Source organism: Grus americana, chromosome 31 (assembly GCF_028858705.1).
Source record: "Grus americana isolate bGruAme1 chromosome 31, bGruAme1.mat, whole genome shotgun sequence".
Taxonomy (NCBI): Eukaryota; Metazoa; Chordata; class Aves; order Gruiformes; family Gruidae; genus Grus; species Grus americana.
In genome coordinates this window covers 2,838,807-2,854,684 of record NC_072882.1, presented here as the reverse complement: position 1 = coordinate 2,854,684, position 15,878 = coordinate 2,838,807, and the positions used below count along the sequence as shown (strand labels likewise).

The following is a 15,878-nucleotide window of genomic DNA, read 5'->3' as shown; positions in this document are numbered from 1 at the left end:
GGGTGGGGTTACCTGGCCCGGCGCTACCGGCGCTTCCCCCGCGGTTACCGGCCCGGCGCTCGCAGCGGCCCGGCCATGCTGGCCGCGGCATGGCCCCTGCGGAGCAGGACGCGCTGGCCGTGCGGGAGCAGCTCTTCCACGAGAGGGTCCGCGAGTGCATCGTGAGTTCCGGAGGCTGCGGCCGCGGCGAGGGGCGTCGGGCGGGGGAAGGGGTCCCGGTGTGGCGACGGGGGGAGCCGTGGGTCGGGGCTGGGAGCCCCCCGTTCGCCGGGAGAGCCGGGTTCCCCGCGGCGACAGCTCTGGGGCGCGGCTGCCGCTGTGCCCCACGCCCGGCCCTTATCGGTGCCAGAGCCGCGGCGGGCTGCCGTGCGCCCCGCAGATAGCGGGGTCCCGGGGCCGTGCCGAGCCGCGGCTGAGCCGTGCTGAGCCCCGGGCGCGACCCCTCTGCCGGGTCCCGACCCCGCCACTGCGCCACCCCAGCCGCCCCCCGCGGCACCGGCGTCCCGCCGTGCCAGAGCCCAGAGGCCGGACCCCGCCTGCCCCAACTGGGAGCCCCTGGGCGAGCGGGAGGGCCGGGGGTGCCGGGCGCTGGGGTGTGGTGGTGTCAGAGCTGGGCCAGACCCGTGCCAGGCTCCTGGCTCTCTCCCTGCCCCCCGGCCAGCAGCTCTCCCCAGGGCGCTTGGTGTCAGTGGGAAGGGGCCCCGCAGAGCCCCCCCAGACCGTGGGCACCGTGGAGGGAGGCAGCTGGGTCTGCTCCTCTGGTCCCACCCTGCCAGCCAGGGCTCCTGCTGCTGCGGGCTCAGGGATGGAGATGACCTGAGCGTCCTGGACGTGGCATTTCCCAAGGGCCCTCCAGGATGCTGCAGGCAGGGTGGCCAAGCGGGCTGTGACCGGTAGTGCCGGGGCCACCTTGCCACAGCCCGACTGGGGCGTCTTGCATCTCGCCCAGGAGCTCCTGTCAGCACGGCCAGCGTGGAGCTCACTCGGACTGACTTTGTCAAGTGCGGGAGGTGTTGGGGGTCCCCTGGTCAGACAGAGCTTTGGGCTGCAGGGTTCAGCCCGCAGCAGGAGGGAACCTGCAGCCTGAGACCCTTCCCTGGGCAAAAGCAGAAACAGGAGGACCTGCTGGGCACTGCTCCTCCAGGGGTCCAGAGCTGGGGACCCCTGGCCAGCCAAGCCCCCCGGGCCAGGCAGGAGGGAGGTGCCGCAGCTGCTCCGCTCCACCTGTGCCAAGGTGGCAAGTTCAGGCGACCTTTCCCCATCCTGCTGCATACCCGGCGGGATGAAAGGTCACCGTGTTCCTCAAACGTTGCCTGCTCCTGCTGGACCTCAGCATGCCGGCGGGGGCGGGAGGAAAGCCGCAGCTGGCCTTGGCACCCAGCTCAAGGCTGTTCCCGCAGCTCTGCTGGGTGCTGGTGCCAGCGGGACGAGGGCTGTGGGCTTGGGCAGTGCTAGGGCAGGACGGATGTCCCACAGGGTCCGGGCCACCCTGATCTCTGTGGACCCCTCAGCTCTGCCAGCACAAGCCAACCCAGAGCTGCCGGTTGGGGTCTCCTCGTGGTCTCAGCCCCTTTCAGCCCCCCTGCCCCCCTGGGTGCACCCCATGGGTGGGCCCTGGGTGCAGCCCCCATGCAAGGGCAGGGCTGAGCACACGTGTGGGGTGTAACCAGGGCCAGGAGTGGAAAAACAAATAGGGTGGAGCTGACAGGCCCTGGGGCCAGTGGCATTGCCTGGGTTGGGAGCACTGTCCTCCAGGCCTGCCTGTGCTGCCCACACTCCTCTGCCTGCAGATCTGCACCCTGCTCTTCGCCAGTCTCTACATCTTTTGCCACTTCATCATAACCCACTTCAAGAAGCACACAGACTTCACGGCAGGTAGGAGAGCAGGAGCTGCTGGAGCTGGGCAGCCGTTGGCAGCCACATTCAGCCTCCCCAGGGCTTGTTCCTCCATCGCTTTCTGCCTCCCCTGGGAGCCCCAGTCCCCCTGCAGCCCAGGTTGCTGTGGTACCGGTCACTGCAGGGCACCTCCCCAGCTGCCGCAGGAGGGGAGCAGAGCCCAAACCCCCTGGGAGTGTTTTTGCAGCATTTGGACCTGGGGGAGGTTTGGGAGCGGGCAGGGGAGCAGGCGGGGAGCAATGCTCTGGGCAGCCCTGCCTCCCCCAGCCCCGTTGGTTTGGGTTTTTCCCCCCTGCAGTTCATGATGATGAGGATGCTGCTGTCAACAGGATTGCGTAAGTTCCTGCCCATCCTGTTCCCTGCCTGTGGGATGCTCAGCCACTTCCTTTCCCTTCCCAGCCAGGATGCCAGGTCCCCCCAGCCCGCAGGGGCTGGTGACTCTGGGGGCCATGGCCAGGCTGTGATGCCTGTGGGGGCCCAGACTCAGTGCCAGAGCCAATGCTTGTCCCTCCTGCAGGCTGGGGCTGTGCACCTTCACCCTGGCCGTGGCGCTGGGCGCCGTCCTCTTGCTGCCCTTCTCCATCATCAGCAATGAGGTGCTGCTCTCCTTCCCCCAAAACTACTACATCCAGTGGCTGAATGGATCCCTTGTCCATGGTGGGTGCATGGGGTGGCCCCAGGGTGCCCCGGGGGTGTGGGTCGGCGTTGCCCCCCTGGGAGTTCACCCCATGCCATTCCCCCCTCCAGGCCTCTGGAACTTGGTCTTCCTCTTCTCCAATCTGTCCCTCGTCTTCCTCATGCCCTTCGCCTACTTCTTCACTGAGTCAGAGGGCTTTGTGGGATCCAAGAAGGTAGGTGGCCCCGTGCGTGTCCTCCCTCTGTCCCCCCCCGGCTCCTCACTAACCCCGCTCCTGCAGGGCATCATGGCCAGGGTGTACGAGACATCGGTGGTGCTGCTGCTGCTGACGCTGCTGGTGCTGGGCATGGTCTGGGTGGCCTCCGCCATCATCAGCAACGACGCGGCCAGCCGCCAGTCGCTCTACGGTGGGTGCTGCTGGGGTGCGCTGGGGCTCTCCTGGCTCCGGCAGGGCAGGATCAGGCCATGTGCTGAAAGGGAGGAGGGATGCTTGGTGCTGCTGCCCTAACCCTGCTGTCTCCACAGACCTCTGGGAATACTACCTGCCCTACCTCTACTCCTGCATCTCGCTCTTCGGCGTGCTGCTCCTGCTGCGTGAGTTGTGGGATGTTCCCCTGAAGTGCCCTGGCCCCAGTGGCCTGTCCCATGCTGGATGCAGGTCCCCTCGGGTGCCTGGCTGGGAGCAGAGGCTGCATCCTGCAAATGGTGTTGGGGTCCAGAGGGGTTGCAGTGCAGGGCTGAGCCCCCGGCTCCCATCCTGGAGTGGTGGTGGCAGCTCCAGGCCCTTTTGGGGGCACAGGGAGGGGTAGGATGCTGGGGCACCCCCTGTTCAGCCTTTCCTTCTGCCACAGTGTGCACCCCCTTTGGCCTCTCCACCATGTTCACCGTCACAGGGAAGCTGCTGGTGAAACCCCGGGTAAGGTGTCCACCCCCCAGTCCCACTGCCCTAGCCTGGGGGTTTCCTGTCCCTGGGGTTTCCCTCATGGGCTCCTTGCCCATCCTCAGCTCCTGGAAGACCTGGATGAGCAGTTGAGCTGCACGAGGTTCGAGGAAGCCGCCGTGTCCCGCAGGATCTCCTCTGGTGGGTGCCCAGCATGGCCGCTGGCTGGGAGCACGGGGGCCTTGGCACAGACCATGGCCCCCTCTGCCCCACCACATGGGAGCCCTCGGCCCCCACGAGCCCCTCAGCTTCTCTTTCCTGGCAGGCAAAGCTTCCTGTTGGCTGAACTTGAACGTGGAGCTGCTGCGGGAGCAGTTCTTCGCCATCCGGAGCAAGAGGCGGAAGCTGGGTAAGGAGCCTGGGGCAGGGCAAGCCCAGGACGCCTGGGTTCTCCCCAGCTTGGCACTGGGAGCACTAGTTCCCTGGGGGCCTGTGCCCCACAGAGGGACGGTGGGTGTGAAATGGGGCTACCCTGGGGTGAGGGCTCATGCTCCCGCTCACCCGGGCGTGTTCCCCCCCCCAGAGCTGCGGCACCAAGCGTCACCCTGGCAGAGGAACCTGGGCTACCCCCTGGCCATGCTGGGCCTCCTGGCGCTAACAGTGAGTGTCCCTGGGCTCCTGGGGAAGCTGGGGCTTGTCCCTGTGTCCCCCCAGCTGCCCTCACTCCCTCCCTGCTCCTCCCAGGGCATCTGTGTGCTCATTGTCTGCTTCCATGTCCTGGAGCTGCTGCTGGACGATGCCGCAATGCCTCGGGGCATCCAGGTACCTGGGCAGGGGGACAGGGACAGTGAGGAGTCGTGTCCCACGCTGGCCCGGGGACTGCTCCTCCCCGACATGCCTCCTCCTCTCCTGGCAGGACGCATCCCTGGGCCAGGTCTCCTTCTCCATCTTCGGTTCCTTTGGAGCTGCCCTGCAGGTTGTCCTCATCTTGTATCCTTCAGGTGGGCACTCGTGTCCCCAGTGCCACCCCCAGGGCCGTCCCACCTCATTCTCCTTAACGCCTCTCACAGCTACCTGATGGTCTCCTCCGTCGTCGGCTTCTACAGCTCCCCCCTCTTCACCCGGCTGCTCCCCGAGCGGCAGGACACTCCTCTCACCAAGGTGGGAGCTCCAGGCTGGGGAGCTCCCAGGCCCCCCTTGGGGTGCGGAACTCCGGGTCCCCACGCTGCATGGCTGCATGTGTCCCTGTGCACTCTGTGGTGTCCCCACGTGAGGGCACCATGTGTCCCCCTGCCTCCTGCTGCCTTTGGTGTAGCCCTGGGGGGCAGGCAGGGTCCCGGTGGGTCTCCAGCCCTGGGGAGCCCCTTCCCCAGCCCGGGGACACACCAGGCCCTACAGCAGCGCTGCCCGTCCCCCGACAAATGCTCCTTCCTCCCCCCCAGATCATCGGGAACTGCGTCTCCTTGCTGGTGCTCAGCTCGGCCCTGCCTGTCTTCTCCAGGACGCTGGGTGAGCCCCTGGGGGGGGGTCCAGGGTGACCCCAGAACTGGGGTGTCCCCAGGACTGGAGTGCCCTGACCAGCCCCCACACACAGGGATCACCCGTTTTGACCTCCTGGGGGACTTTGGCCGCTTCAACTGGCTGGGGAACTTCTACATCGTCTTCCTTTACAACATGGGCTTTGCGGGGCTCACCACCCTGTGCCTGGTGAAGAGGGTCTCCTGGGCCGTCCAGGCCGAGCTCATCCGCGCCTTCGGTGAGGACAGGGACGTGGGGATGGGTGCTGGGGTGTCCATCCCCCACCCCGCAGTTCTCACGCTGTCCCTTTGCCCAGGTCTGCACAAGCTGCCGCTGCCCATGACGTGCTCCCGACCCCCCGGCAAGCCCTGCTAGGGCTGGGGGACAGGGACGTGTCCTCCCCCACTGCAGTCACCCCCAGGACAGGGCTGCCAGCTGCAGAGCTGGCCCCAACAGTGCCTGGTGCTTCGGAGTCGCCAGAGACCCCCAGGGAGAGCCGAGACCCCGTGGGGTTGCCTGCCCCCCCGCCCCCCAGGTCTGTCTCAGCCTGTTGCGTTACTGAGCCTTGGCCTTGAGCCGCGTCCCCGTTACAGCCCCCCCAGGGCCGCGCGGTCTCCCAGGGGCTGCGCTGGCTGCGGCCCCCCCCATGCCCCGTTTATATACCTCGCGCGAGAGCAGCCATCCCCGGTGCTGCCCTGGCTGCTCCCTGGGGTACGGTTGGGTTTTGGATGTCCCCCCACCCTGGGGACTGTCCTGACACTACAGTGGGAGCCCTGTGCCCAGTCACTCCACACCCCATCCCCGTGTCAGCCCGGGGCTGCTGGGGGCACTGGTTGTCCCCTGCCCCGAGGCCTTCGGGGTCCCCAAGGGAGGAGCAGGGTTGGAGGGTCCTGGGGTGCTGGGGACAATCCCCGCCTGCCCCCCCCACCAGCTTGGTGTAGCGAGTCTTGTCAGGTCTCTGTTACCACAGAACTTATCTGGAGCAATAAAGTAACTTTTTTTAGTATAAAAATATCCAAATTCTCACCCAGGGCAGGGCCGAGCTGGGGGAGGAGGCAGGGGGTCCCAGTCCTGCCCCCTCTCCTTCCCCTCTCCCTGGGGGCCATAATTAGCCCTCTTCCGGGCTGGGGCTAATGGGCCTCTTCCAGGAAGGGATGAAGGTGAGGGCAGCCCCCTGCCCAGGGCAGATGGACCCCAGGGATGTTGGGGAGCACCGAGCTGGTTTGGGGTGCGGGCAGGGGGGAAGCAGAGCTGCCCCCAGTGAGGGACACGGAGGGGGGGCTCCAGCCCCTGTGCTCCTGGAGAGGGGGAGGTCGTGCGGCCAGAGCGGAAACTGCCCCAGGAATCAGCCCCCCCACCCATCCTGCCCCGGCTGGGGCCGAGCCAGGCTCCCTCCCTCCCCACCCCCACCATGGCGGGGGTGGGGGGCCCGGGCCCCCCCTCGCATCCCCCCCCCCCCCCCCCCGACCGGGGCCGAGCAGGAAGCGCAGGAAGCCTGGTTTATATTGCAGGAAATGAGGCCATCGGTGCCCGCGATTTCCCTGCGACCTGCTCCCCTCCCAGTCACCCCAGGCTGGCACGGGGGCCGCGGGGGGGCCCCCCCCCCCCCCCCGACCCGCTCCCAACCCTCCACCGCCCTGCTGCTGCCTCCTGCTCTCGCCGGGGCCCTTGGCACCCTTGGGTGCTTCGCCAGAACCCGCTGGGCGCGCTGGGAGGGGGGGCACGGCCCCAGCCCAGGGGGGAGCCCGGTCCTAGGGGTGCCCTGTTCCCATGGGTGCCCCTGTCCCCGAGGGAGCCCGGTCCCAGCCTCGGGGGTTCCTCGGACCCTGGCGGAGCCCGGTCCCGGAGGTACTCCGGTCCCGGGGCACAGAGGGGCCGCTCGGGGCAGGGCAGCGCGGCGGGGCCTCGGCGGGGGCGGCCCCGGGGGATGTGGCCGCCGCTCCCGCCGCTCCCGGGGGCCGGGTCCGAGGCGGGGCCCGGCGGGGCTGCCCAGTGCCGGAGCCGAGCGGCCGCGGGTGGGGGCCGCCCGGCCGGGGCGGCTGCGGGCAGCGCACGGTGCTGACCGGCACCCAGGGGAGCCGGCACCGGTACCGGGGGTCGGACCGAGCAGGGGGGTACCGGGGTAGTGCCAGGAAGCGGGTCCCGGGAGCGAGGCCGTGCCAGGGGACGGAGCAGGTGCTGGTCCCGGCGGCGCAGCGTTAGGATAACGGGTGTGCCCGGTGCCAGGGGCAGCGGTGGGAGAAGAGGGACCGGCGCCAGGAGAGGGGGGGTCCCCGATCCCGAGAGGCGGTGACAGGAGAGGCGGGGAGAGGTCCCGGGACCAGAAGCGCGGCGTTAGGACCGGGATAGGCGGGGGTCCCCGTACCGGAGCGCGGTGCCGGGAGCCGGTACCGGAGCGCAGGGTTCAGACGGCGAGGAGGGGCGGGATCGGGGCGCAGGGTCAGGTCCCGGTGCCGGTGCCGGGGCAGTGCCAGGAGCGGGGTGCCGGGTTTCGGCGCCGGGAGCCAGGTGCCCGGTGCCGGGGCAGTGCCCGGAGCAGGGTGCCGGTGCCCGGTGCCGCAGCGGTAGGAGGGCTTCCCCCCAGGCTCGGGCTGGGTCGGGGAGTCCCCAGGGCCGGGGTGCAGCGCCAGGCGAGGGGGTGCCGGGCCCGTGGGCGCGGAGCCGGCGGCGAGGGGGCAGTCCCGGTGCCCGGGCGCCGCGCTCCGAGTGGGTGGCGGCACCGGCGGGGGGGTGGGGGGGTGTCAGTCGTCCCGGGCGGCCGCGGATCCCGCAGCGGCGACGGGGCCGTGGGTGTGAGAAGGAAACGGCGCCGACCCGCCCCTGGCACCGCGACCCTCTAAAAGCCCCGGGGCCGCCGCACCGGGACCATGCGCGCCCCGGCCGCCCGTGCCCCCGGCGACTGAGCTGGGCCCGCGGAGGCAGCGGGGCCCGGCGGCCGGGATGCCCCGGCGGAGCCCGCTCGCCCTCGGCCTGCTCGGCCTCGCCGCCTGCCTGCTGGCCGCGCCGGCGCTGGGCTGCGGCCCGGGCCGGGGCCCGGTGGGGCGGCGGCGGTTGGGGCGGCGGCAGCTCTCTCCGCTGCTCTACAAGCAGTTCGTGCCCAACGTGCCCGAGCAGACGCTGGGGGCGAGCGGGAAGGCGGAGGGCAAAGTGCTGCGGGGCTCGGAGCGCTTCAGGGACCTGGTGCCCAACTACAATCCCGACATCATCTTCAAGGACGAGGAGAACACGGGGGCGGACCGGCTCATGACCGAGGTGGGGGCAGCGCCCGGCCCGGCCCGGCCTCGCTCCCGGGGGCGCGGGCACGCGGGGGCGGCGGGGGGTGGGCGAGAGCGCAGTGACCCTTTCCCGGGGGGCACCGACCCTTCCCGGGGGGCACGGACCCTCTCCGGGGGACACGGACCTTCCCCGGTGCGCACGGACCTTCCCCGGGGCGCACGGACCCTCCCGGGGCGCACGGAGCCTTCCGGGGCGCAGGGTTCCCCCCGGACCGCACGGTGCCTCGCCCCGGTCCCCGTCGCCGTTCCCCGGCCCTTGGCGGCGGCGCGGTAGCACCGGAGCCCCGGGACGGGGCGGTCGTGCCGCGTTGAGCATTAAGGACCCGCCGTCGGGGATTAACGTGGCGGGGACGCGCCGGGGTCCGGCCGCCGCACCGAGGGCACGGGGTACCGGCGGCTCCGCTTCCCCAGCGACCCCGCGCCCCGGCTCCGGGCCGGTGCCGGCGGGGCGGCTCAGCGGGGACGGGGCGGCCCCGGCACCCGTCTCCTCGGGGGAGATCTGGGGCGGCGGTAGCCCGGGACGCGCCGTGCCCCGCCGGGATGCTCGCGGTTGCCATGGCGAGGGACGGCTCCGCGGTAGCCATGGCGACGGGGGATGCTGCGAGTGGTCCAGGCGGCGCCGGTGGCTCCTGCGGGCCGGGGCGGCGGGGCCCGGCGGGGCCGCGGGCGCGGAGCCGGCCCGGGGTGCGGGCGGCTGAAAGGGCCCTTTGTGGCCGTGCCGGCATTCCCGGGGCCTGAGGTCAGCGCCGGGCTGGAAGGCGCCTATTGTCGCCGGGCCGGGCCGGGCCGGGCGCATTCCTGCCCCCCCGCCTCGGCCGCCTCCCCGGCCCGGCCGCCCCGGGCCCGCTCCCCGCACTCCCGCCCCCGCGGCCCCGCGCTGCCGGGAGCGGCTTTGTTGCACGGGGGAGCGGGGGCCACCGGGGCGTGAAGGGACGCTGTGACCTCACCGGCTGCCTGGGGGGGGACGGGGGGAGCTCCGACCCCTACACCCCACGTAGGTGCTGCCGCTGCTGACGGGGAGAGGGACCCCAGAGCCGACCGGGATCCCCTGCCATCGCTCTGGGCACTGGAGACCCGGACCCCCCCCATGTCCCTCCCCAGACCCCGCTACCCACCCTGCCCTCTCTGACCGGCGCTGAACCCGCCCTCGGTGCTGCTCCGGGACTCAGGTCTGCTTCAGGACCTGCTGCACCCCCAGCTCTGCCCCACAGCCCCTCCACCGGGTTAATCAGTCACAGCCACAGCCGGGGGGAAGGTGACACAGTACTGGTCCCCATCCCGTTGTGCCTGGCTGCCTGTGCCGGGAAGTGGCTCCACCACGGGACCCTGGGGCACGTTAACATTCAGCCTGCGCCCAGCCGGGGCGGGGGGCAGCTCAGCCATGCCCATCTCTCTGCCCGGGGGGGTGGGGAACAACCTGTCTGCCCCCAACCAGCAGCCCCTTCGGCCTCCCTCCAAGCCCCATGCAGGCCTGGTGTCTGTCTGTCCATCTGCGTGCAGGACCCTGTGGGGAGTGGACCAGGTGCTGCAGCGGGGCTGGGGGTGACACCGGTGCTGGTCCTCCCCCAGCGCTGCAAAGAGCGGGTGAACTCGCTGGCCATCGCGGTGATGAACATGTGGCCGGGGGTGAAGCTGCGGGTGACAGAGGGCTGGGATGAGGATGGGCACCACCTCCCTGACTCGCTGCACTACGAGGGCCGGGCGCTGGACATCACCACCTCTGACCGCGACCGCCACAAGTACGGCATGCTGGCGCGCCTGGCCGTGGAGGCTGGCTTCGACTGGGTCTACTACGAGTCCAAGGCACACGTCCATGTCTCCGTCAAAGCAGGTACCACACGAGGGGGGGGGCTGCTGCCGGGGCGGGGGGCTGCTGTCCCCATAAGTATCACACCCTGTGGCCCCGCAGCCCCTCTGCTCCTCCTTGGCATCCCAGATCCGCGTGGGATGCAGCCCTGCTCCGGCTGGTGTCCGGCCCCAGCGGGTTCAGCCCGTGTCTGGCCCCAGCCCAGCTCCCCCCAGCCTTTCCGGCCACCAGATTGGCAAAAAACACACTTCCTCCCCCAAATTCTGCTTGGCTGGAGCCGCCCTCGCAGTTCAGCTCCCAGTGCGGGGCACAGCGAGGATTGTTAAGCCGGTCCAGACAGCCTCAGCCCAGCCCGCAGCCCCCAGCCCCACAGCTGCTCTGGCTGGCAGCCCCCGGCCGGCTCAGAATGAGAGTCGACAGAAACTGAAAGTGGCCGTAAATGTCACCGTTCCTAGCCCCGAACAAAGGGCGTCAGTGCGGGGCAGACAAAGGGGCCCTGCAGCACCCAGCCTCCCTGGGAGCCGGGTGCAGGAACTGGGGGGGCTTTGGAAAATACCCGCTTTGTTCCGGAGGTGGTTTGGGGGCCCCGGGGGGCAGCTCCGCTCAGGGCCATTTCCCCTCTGGAGGTGGCGGCTGGTGGAGGTGACCGGCAGGGACAGGGGACCCACGGCTTTCTCTCTCCACCCAGATAACTCACTGGCTGTCCGCACCGGCGGCTGCTTCCCCGGCCACGCCACCGTGACTCTGCGGAGCGGCGAGCGCCGGGGCCTGGCCGACCTGCGCCAGGGTGACTGGGTGCTGGGCGCGGAACCAGGTGGGCGCCTGGTGCCCACCGAGGTGCTCCTCTTCCTTGACCGTGACCTGGGCCAACGCGCCTCCTTTGTGGCCATTGAGACGGCCAGCCCGGTGCGCCGGCTGCTCCTCACCCCATCCCACCTGGTCTTCACAGCCCGCGGGGCAGCCAACGGCACGGCCACCTTCCTGCCCGTCTTTGCCCGTCGCGTGCGACCAGGTGACGCGGTGCTGGCGCACGGTGCCGGCGGGCAGGGGCTGCGCCCCGCACGAGTGCTGCGGGTCTCGCGGGAGGACGGTGTGGGGGTTTTCGCCCCCCTCACCTCCCACGGAACCCTGCTGGTCAACGGGGTGCTGGCATCCTGCTATGCCGTCCTGGAGAGCCACCGCTGGGCCCACCGCGCCTTTGCCCCTCTCCGCCTCTTCCACGGGCTCCTCTCGCTGCTGCCCGCCCGAGCCGAGGCAGGCAATGGAACCGTGCCGGAGGCAGGCATGCACTGGTACTCCCGCCTGCTCTACCGCCTGGCTGGGGGCGTGCTGGGCCATGAGGCCCTGCAGGCGTAGGGCTCCCCAGCCCCCCCCCAGTCGCCGCACTGCAGATCATGCCGCACACTGGACACGGGGGACTCCGGCCTTGGGGCCCCCTTGGACCCAGGGAGGAGGGATTGGGGCACTCCTGGCCCCACAGGGAGGTTGGGGTGCCTCTCAGCTGAGCGCTGCCCAGGGGTGTGGGGTGGTGGGGATGGGGTCCCTGGGACAGGGTGTTATGGGGTGGCCCAGGGCCCTGGGTTCAGTCCCCTCCCGTGTCCTGAACTCCCCCCCCCCCAGCACTGCCAGGTGCCTGGCTGGGTCCCCGTGCCCCAAAACCCTCACACGCTCCCCCTGTATTTATTGCTTTATTAACTGCTGGGGCTGGGATTGCTGCCTGTCGAGCCGAGGCTGGGCACTGCCTGACCCTGCCCCGGGGCCAAATCCAGCCCGAGGTGGGATGCCAAATCAGCATCTGGCAGCAGCTCCTGCCAGTCCCCCAGCTCTGGGTCTGACCCTCTGCATCCCTGTCCCTGTCCCCATGCAGCTCAGCGCTGCGGGGCGGCTGGACAGGGTGTCTGCCGCAGGCACAGGCATCCTGTGCCGGCCCGGCTCTAACCGTGCTAACTGCTAACCCACCCTGCTTGAGAGTTTTATTTTTCTATTTATAAATGGTAATATAAATGTCCCCCACGCCTGCCCGCCCAGGCAGTGGGGCCTGCCCTGTGGGGGGGGGGGGGGGGGGGGGGCAGCCTGCTTTTAACCAATTCTGTTTAAAAACCCCCCCAAACCCCAACAAACTACTATTTAATTGTTTGGATAAATAAAGAGACTCTATGGCTCTGCTGGAGCCGTGGCTGGGAGTGGGGGCTGCGCAAAGCCTGGCTGGGGGGCCGGGGGGGGGAGCTAGGGCTGCGAGCAGGCATCCCAGGGGGCTGGGGTATCCCTGGGGGGCTGGGGGTCCCAGGGGCTGGGGGTCCCAGGGGCTGGGGGTGAGGATCTCGGGGGCGGGAGTGGGTGTTCCCAGGGGTCCCCGAGGGTCGCCGGGCCGGGGCAGTGGGGGGCAGGAGGCAGGCGGGCGGGCGGGCGGGCGCCCACCCCCGGGCCTGCTCAGGTGTGCGGCCACCACGTGGCCCCGGCCGTTCCCTCCGTTTTCATGAATGGAACCCCGGCGGTCAGTGCGCCTGCGCCACCGCCGCGCTCCGCCCCCTCTGTGCCGCATGGCCAATGAGAGTGGGCGGGAGGGTGATGTTGTGGTCACGTGGGGCAGCCGGTGTAGTGGCGGCGGCACCGCCGGCCCCCCCCCCCCCGCGGCGGTGGGCGGTTTATATCGCCGTGTGCCGCGCCCGCCCGCGCCGCTCCTTTGGCCCCTCCGCGGCGTGGGTCATGCCGCTGGTGCGGCACCGCAGGGTGCTCATCCTCGGGTACCGCGGCGTGGGTCAGTGCGGGGGGTCGGCGGCGGGGCGGGGCGGTGCCCTCTGCCTCATGCTGCTCCGAGGGGGCACTGCCCGGGGGTGGTGCGTGGGAGCGGGGCTGCCCCGCAGGGCACTGCCCGGGACAGGCGGTGCACGGGGTGGGGCTGTGCTTGGCCCCTCGTGGGTGATTTCCCGCCGCCGCGGGCTCGGAGCATGGCGGCTCCGCACCCCGGGAAGGGTTGGCGAGCGCAGGGGCATTGAGGCAGTTCCCTTCCCCCGGTCGGGCTCCTTCCCCCGCCCTGGGGTGGCCCTCAGCCCCGCGCTTCTGCCCCCCGGGCAAAACCTCCCTGGCCCAGCAGTTCGTGGGGTGCTATGAGCCCACGGTGGAGAGCAGTAAGTCCTGTGCTGGGGAGGGGGAAGCTGCCTTTCTGGGGGTCCCCCTTCCTGTTGCCTCTGTGGGGCCATGGGTGATGAGGACAGATGTGTCCCCAATTCTGGGCTGTGCCCCAAAACCTTGTGCTGGGGTCTGAGGCACCCCTGGAGTGGGATGGAGGGGAGGCTGGTCCCTGGGGGGGGGGGTAATCCAGGCAGCTCCACTGACCTGGTGCCACCTCTGCAGCCTACAAGATGGTGGTGATGGGCAAGGATGAGTTCCAGCTACAGGTGGTGGACACAGCTGGGCAGGTAATGTGGGGGGACCCGGGATGGGGGGCGAGGGGCTGCTGGCCCCAGAGCCACCCCTGGAACTGCTCCTGCCCTCCCCCAGGACGAGTACACCATCCTGCCCCACTCCTTCGTCATCAGCATCCGCAACTATGTCCTGGCATACTCAGTGCCGTCCCTGCAGACGTGAGGGATGCAGCTGCTCTCCCTGCTGGGTCCCCCCCCATGCTGCTGGGGCTGGGTCCCCTCAGCGGACCCCGGCGGGGGCAGCACTTGGATCTCCCCTTCTTGCCTGTAGCTTCCGGGTGGTGAAGACCCTTCACAACAAGCTGTCTGAGAGCTGGGGGAAGATGCAGTCGGTGCTGTCCCTCCCAGGGAAGGGAGTGCCTGGGGGGGCCGGTTCCTCACCCTTCCCATGCCTGCAGTGTGCCTGTGGTGCTGGTGGGGAACAAGGCAGACCTGTCCCTGCAGAGGTAAGGAGGGCTCTGGGGGTCCCATCCCCTCCTGCTGTTGTGTCATCTGTCCATCCCCCTTCTCAAGGACCTGGTGGCCCATCCTGCTGTGCCTCCGGCCGGGAGGTGAAGACGGATGAAGGGAAGAAGCTGGCAGGATCATGGGGGACCACCTTCCTCAAGTCCTTGGCCAAGGAGAGCCAGGTCTGGGGCAGGGAGACAGATTCTTCCTGGGTGCTGGGGCTGATGTCCCCCCATCCCCAGTTGGCCCAGGGGATCTTCACAAAGATCATCGAGGAGATGGACCAGGCAGATGACACCTACAGCAGACTGACCGGCTGCCACCTGATGTGAGCCCTGCCTGGGGCAGGAGTCCCCTGGGACCTTCCCCCAGACCACGGCAGTGGCTTTGGGGGGTCCGGGGCCACGTGGCCCTGCAGTTGTACAGGACCCCTCACTTTGCACAGGCTGTGGGGCTCACGAGGGGCTGGGAGTGGGGTGGGGGTTCCATCCCAGCCGGGGAGCACCCCCTGCTTGTAGCTGCTGGCCCCCCCCTCCCTTGCGCACAAGGACACGCCAGGGCCGTTTGTCCTCCGGCTGCAGGGGCTGAATGCGGGTGTTGTTCCCGGCGCAGGGCTGCGGGCTGGCTGTGCCGTGCTGGCAGCCGCTGCTCGTGGGAGTCAGGGCCGTGGGGCCGGAACAATTAAATGTTGTTTTGTCTGTAAACCCCCTCTGAGTCCAGGCTGGGGGGCTGCTCCTGCCCTGGGTGGAGAAGGAAGGCGAGGCAGTATGTGGGGATTCCCCAACACCTCAGGACGGGGTTCCCCTGAATGCGCTGTGGGGCAGAGTACCTGCCCCTGCCCCCCATGGCGCTGAGCACCCAGGGCCTTGACTGGGACCCCCCACAGCCTCGTCCCCCCAGAGAGCCACAGCCTGGGCTCTGCAGGGCTGGGGTGCCCAGTCTGGCTGCGGTTCCCCATGTGGCTTATCTCCACCCAGTCAGGCTAATTACTGCTAATTACCCAATTATGCTGTTAGAGAAGAGCAGGGAGCTGCTGAGGAGGGAAGTGGGGTGTTGGGGTGCGGGGCACTCTGTGCCCCAATGGCCGCTGCTGGGATGGAGAGGGGAGTGGGTGCTGGGGTGTTGCAGCCTGGGGGCTACGGGGGCTCTGCACCCCCCCGAGTCCCGTCCACCCTCCGACCCCCCCACTCTGGGTCTGGGGGCTCAGGCTCCCGGGGGGGAGCCCTTCACCCAGCCCGTACCTGTCCTTGATCCCTCCGGGGCTGGGGATCCCGGTGCGGGGGGTCCTCGGCTGTGACCGAGTGGGGCCGGGGCTGCTCCTCGCCGGAGTGGGGTCCCCACGCCCCGGGCTGATCCGGGGAGGGGAGCAGGGCAGAGCCGCCGCCTCGATGCGGGGCCGCTCGGCCCACGGGTGCCCCCGCTCGGGGGAAGGGGGGGGGGGGGGCGCGCGACGGCCCGTGTCCCTCCCCCTAGGGCAGGGGGCCCACGGGGCGCGTGGGGCCGAGGGGCGCACAGAGAATGCGGGAGTGCGCGTGGCGCTTCCCGTGTGCGTGGCCCTGGCTGCCCGGTACCGGGAGAGGCCACGGACACCTGGCGTTGCCCCACGCGTGCTCAGCAACACGCGCGTGCCGTGGGGCGCTCGGGGAACAGCGCGGGAGCCAGGACCGGGCAGGGCAGCTGCCCCCGGTGACTCCGGGGCCGGGCGCGGGGCCCTCCCTACGGCCACCCGCTTCCCCACCAGGGCCGCTCCGGTCCCCGGGGGAGGGGGGGGCGGGGGGGTGGAGCCACGGCCATTGCCCGGTGCCGCCCCGCCGTGCCCACGTGCGCGCCGCCCGCCCCGGCGCCGGCGGGGTTAAGTGTCGCGGAGGGATCCCTCCCGGCAGCGTGCGCTGCGGCCCGTTCCGTCACACCCCCCCGCGGCCGCAGCTCCCGCCACGCACCGTCTCCCTCCGCCCGAGCCCCCGCCGCCAAGTAGTGCGGGCGCGGCGCCCCC

At 70.2% G+C, this 15,878-nt stretch overlaps 3 protein-coding genes across 10 annotated transcripts; all 3 read left to right on the top strand.

Moving 5' to 3' along the window:
- The first annotated feature begins 17 nt into the window (after positions 1-17).
- Positions 18-5,919, top strand: LMBR1L (limb development membrane protein 1 like). Of its 5 annotated transcripts, XM_054807353.1 has the most exons (17): positions 18-161; positions 1,791-1,875; positions 2,195-2,231; positions 2,414-2,553; positions 2,644-2,747; positions 2,814-2,940; positions 3,059-3,127; positions 3,385-3,449; positions 3,539-3,614; positions 3,739-3,822; positions 3,997-4,073; positions 4,158-4,235; positions 4,330-4,403; positions 4,484-4,574; positions 4,856-4,922; positions 5,008-5,169; positions 5,248-5,919. In XM_054807353.1, exons 1-17 carry the CDS (start codon positions 90-92, stop codon positions 5,304-5,306), a joined length of 1,467 nt encoding a protein of 488 aa, XP_054663328.1. In that variant the 5' UTR covers positions 18-89; the 3' UTR covers positions 5,307-5,919. The 5 variants fall into 5 exon arrangements, with proteins under 5 accessions (XP_054663328.1, XP_054663327.1, XP_054663326.1 ...); XM_054807352.1 differs by having other exon boundaries at positions 2,486-2,553; positions 5,008-5,913; XM_054807351.1 differs by having other exon boundaries at positions 5,008-5,913.
- Positions 5,920-6,943: 1,024 nt separating this feature from the next.
- Positions 6,944-12,174, top strand: DHH (desert hedgehog signaling molecule). Of its 2 annotated transcripts, none has more exons than XM_054807362.1 (3): positions 6,944-8,183; positions 9,707-10,037; positions 10,702-12,174. In XM_054807362.1, exons 1-3 carry the CDS (start codon positions 7,872-7,874, stop codon positions 11,367-11,369), a joined length of 1,311 nt encoding a protein of 436 aa, XP_054663337.1. In that variant the 5' UTR covers positions 6,944-7,871; the 3' UTR covers positions 11,370-12,174. The 2 variants fall into 2 exon arrangements, with proteins under 2 accessions (XP_054663337.1, XP_054663338.1); XM_054807363.1 differs by having other exon boundaries at positions 7,658-8,183; positions 9,776-10,037.
- Positions 12,175-12,683: 509 nt separating this feature from the next.
- RHEBL1 (RHEB like 1) lies at positions 12,684-14,577 on the top strand. 3 transcript variants are annotated; one of them, XM_054807366.1, is made up of 5 exons: positions 12,720-12,771; positions 13,064-13,141; positions 13,368-13,432; positions 13,515-13,597; positions 13,710-14,577. In XM_054807366.1, exons 1-5 carry the CDS (start codon positions 12,720-12,722, stop codon positions 14,215-14,217), a joined length of 786 nt encoding a protein of 261 aa, XP_054663341.1. In that variant the 3' UTR covers positions 14,218-14,577. The 3 variants fall into 3 exon arrangements, 2 of the variants coding, with proteins under 2 accessions (XP_054663340.1, XP_054663341.1); XM_054807365.1 differs by lacking the exon at positions 13,064-13,141 and having other exon boundaries at positions 12,684-12,771; XR_008574446.1 differs by lacking the exons at positions 12,720-12,771; positions 13,064-13,141 and having other exon boundaries at positions 13,372-13,432; positions 13,515-13,884; positions 13,952-14,015.
- The last annotated feature ends 1,301 nt before the right edge of the window (positions 14,578-15,878 follow it).

Coding starts and splice junctions, on each gene's coding strand:
- LMBR1L (XM_054807351.1), top strand. CDS start 90: ATGGCCCCTGCGGAGCAGGACGCGCTGGCCGTGCGGGAGCAGCTCTTC. Junction 162..1,790: donor AGAGGGTCCGCGAGTGCATC/GTGAGTTCCGGA, acceptor CTCTGCCTGCAG/ATCTGCACCCTGCTCTTCGC. Junction 3,615..3,738: donor GTCCCGCAGGATCTCCTCTG/GTGGGTGCCCAG, acceptor CTTTCCTGGCAG/GCAAAGCTTCCTGTTGGCTG.
- DHH (XM_054807362.1), top strand. CDS start 7,872: ATGCCCCGGCGGAGCCCGCTCGCCCTCGGCCTGCTCGGCCTCGCCGCC. Junction 8,184..9,706: donor CGGACCGGCTCATGACCGAG/GTGGGGGCAGCG, acceptor ATCTGCGTGCAG/GACCCTGTGGGGAGTGGACC. Junction 10,038..10,701: donor CCATGTCTCCGTCAAAGCAG/GTACCACACGAG, acceptor CTCTCCACCCAG/ATAACTCACTGGCTGTCCGC.
- RHEBL1 (XM_054807366.1), top strand. CDS start 12,720: ATGCCGCTGGTGCGGCACCGCAGGGTGCTCATCCTCGGGTACCGCGGC. Junction 13,433..13,514: donor TGGTGGACACAGCTGGGCAG/GTAATGTGGGGG, acceptor GCCCTCCCCCAG/GACGAGTACACCATCCTGCC. Junction 13,598..13,709: donor TCAGTGCCGTCCCTGCAGAC/GTGAGGGATGCA, acceptor TCTTGCCTGTAG/CTTCCGGGTGGTGAAGACCC.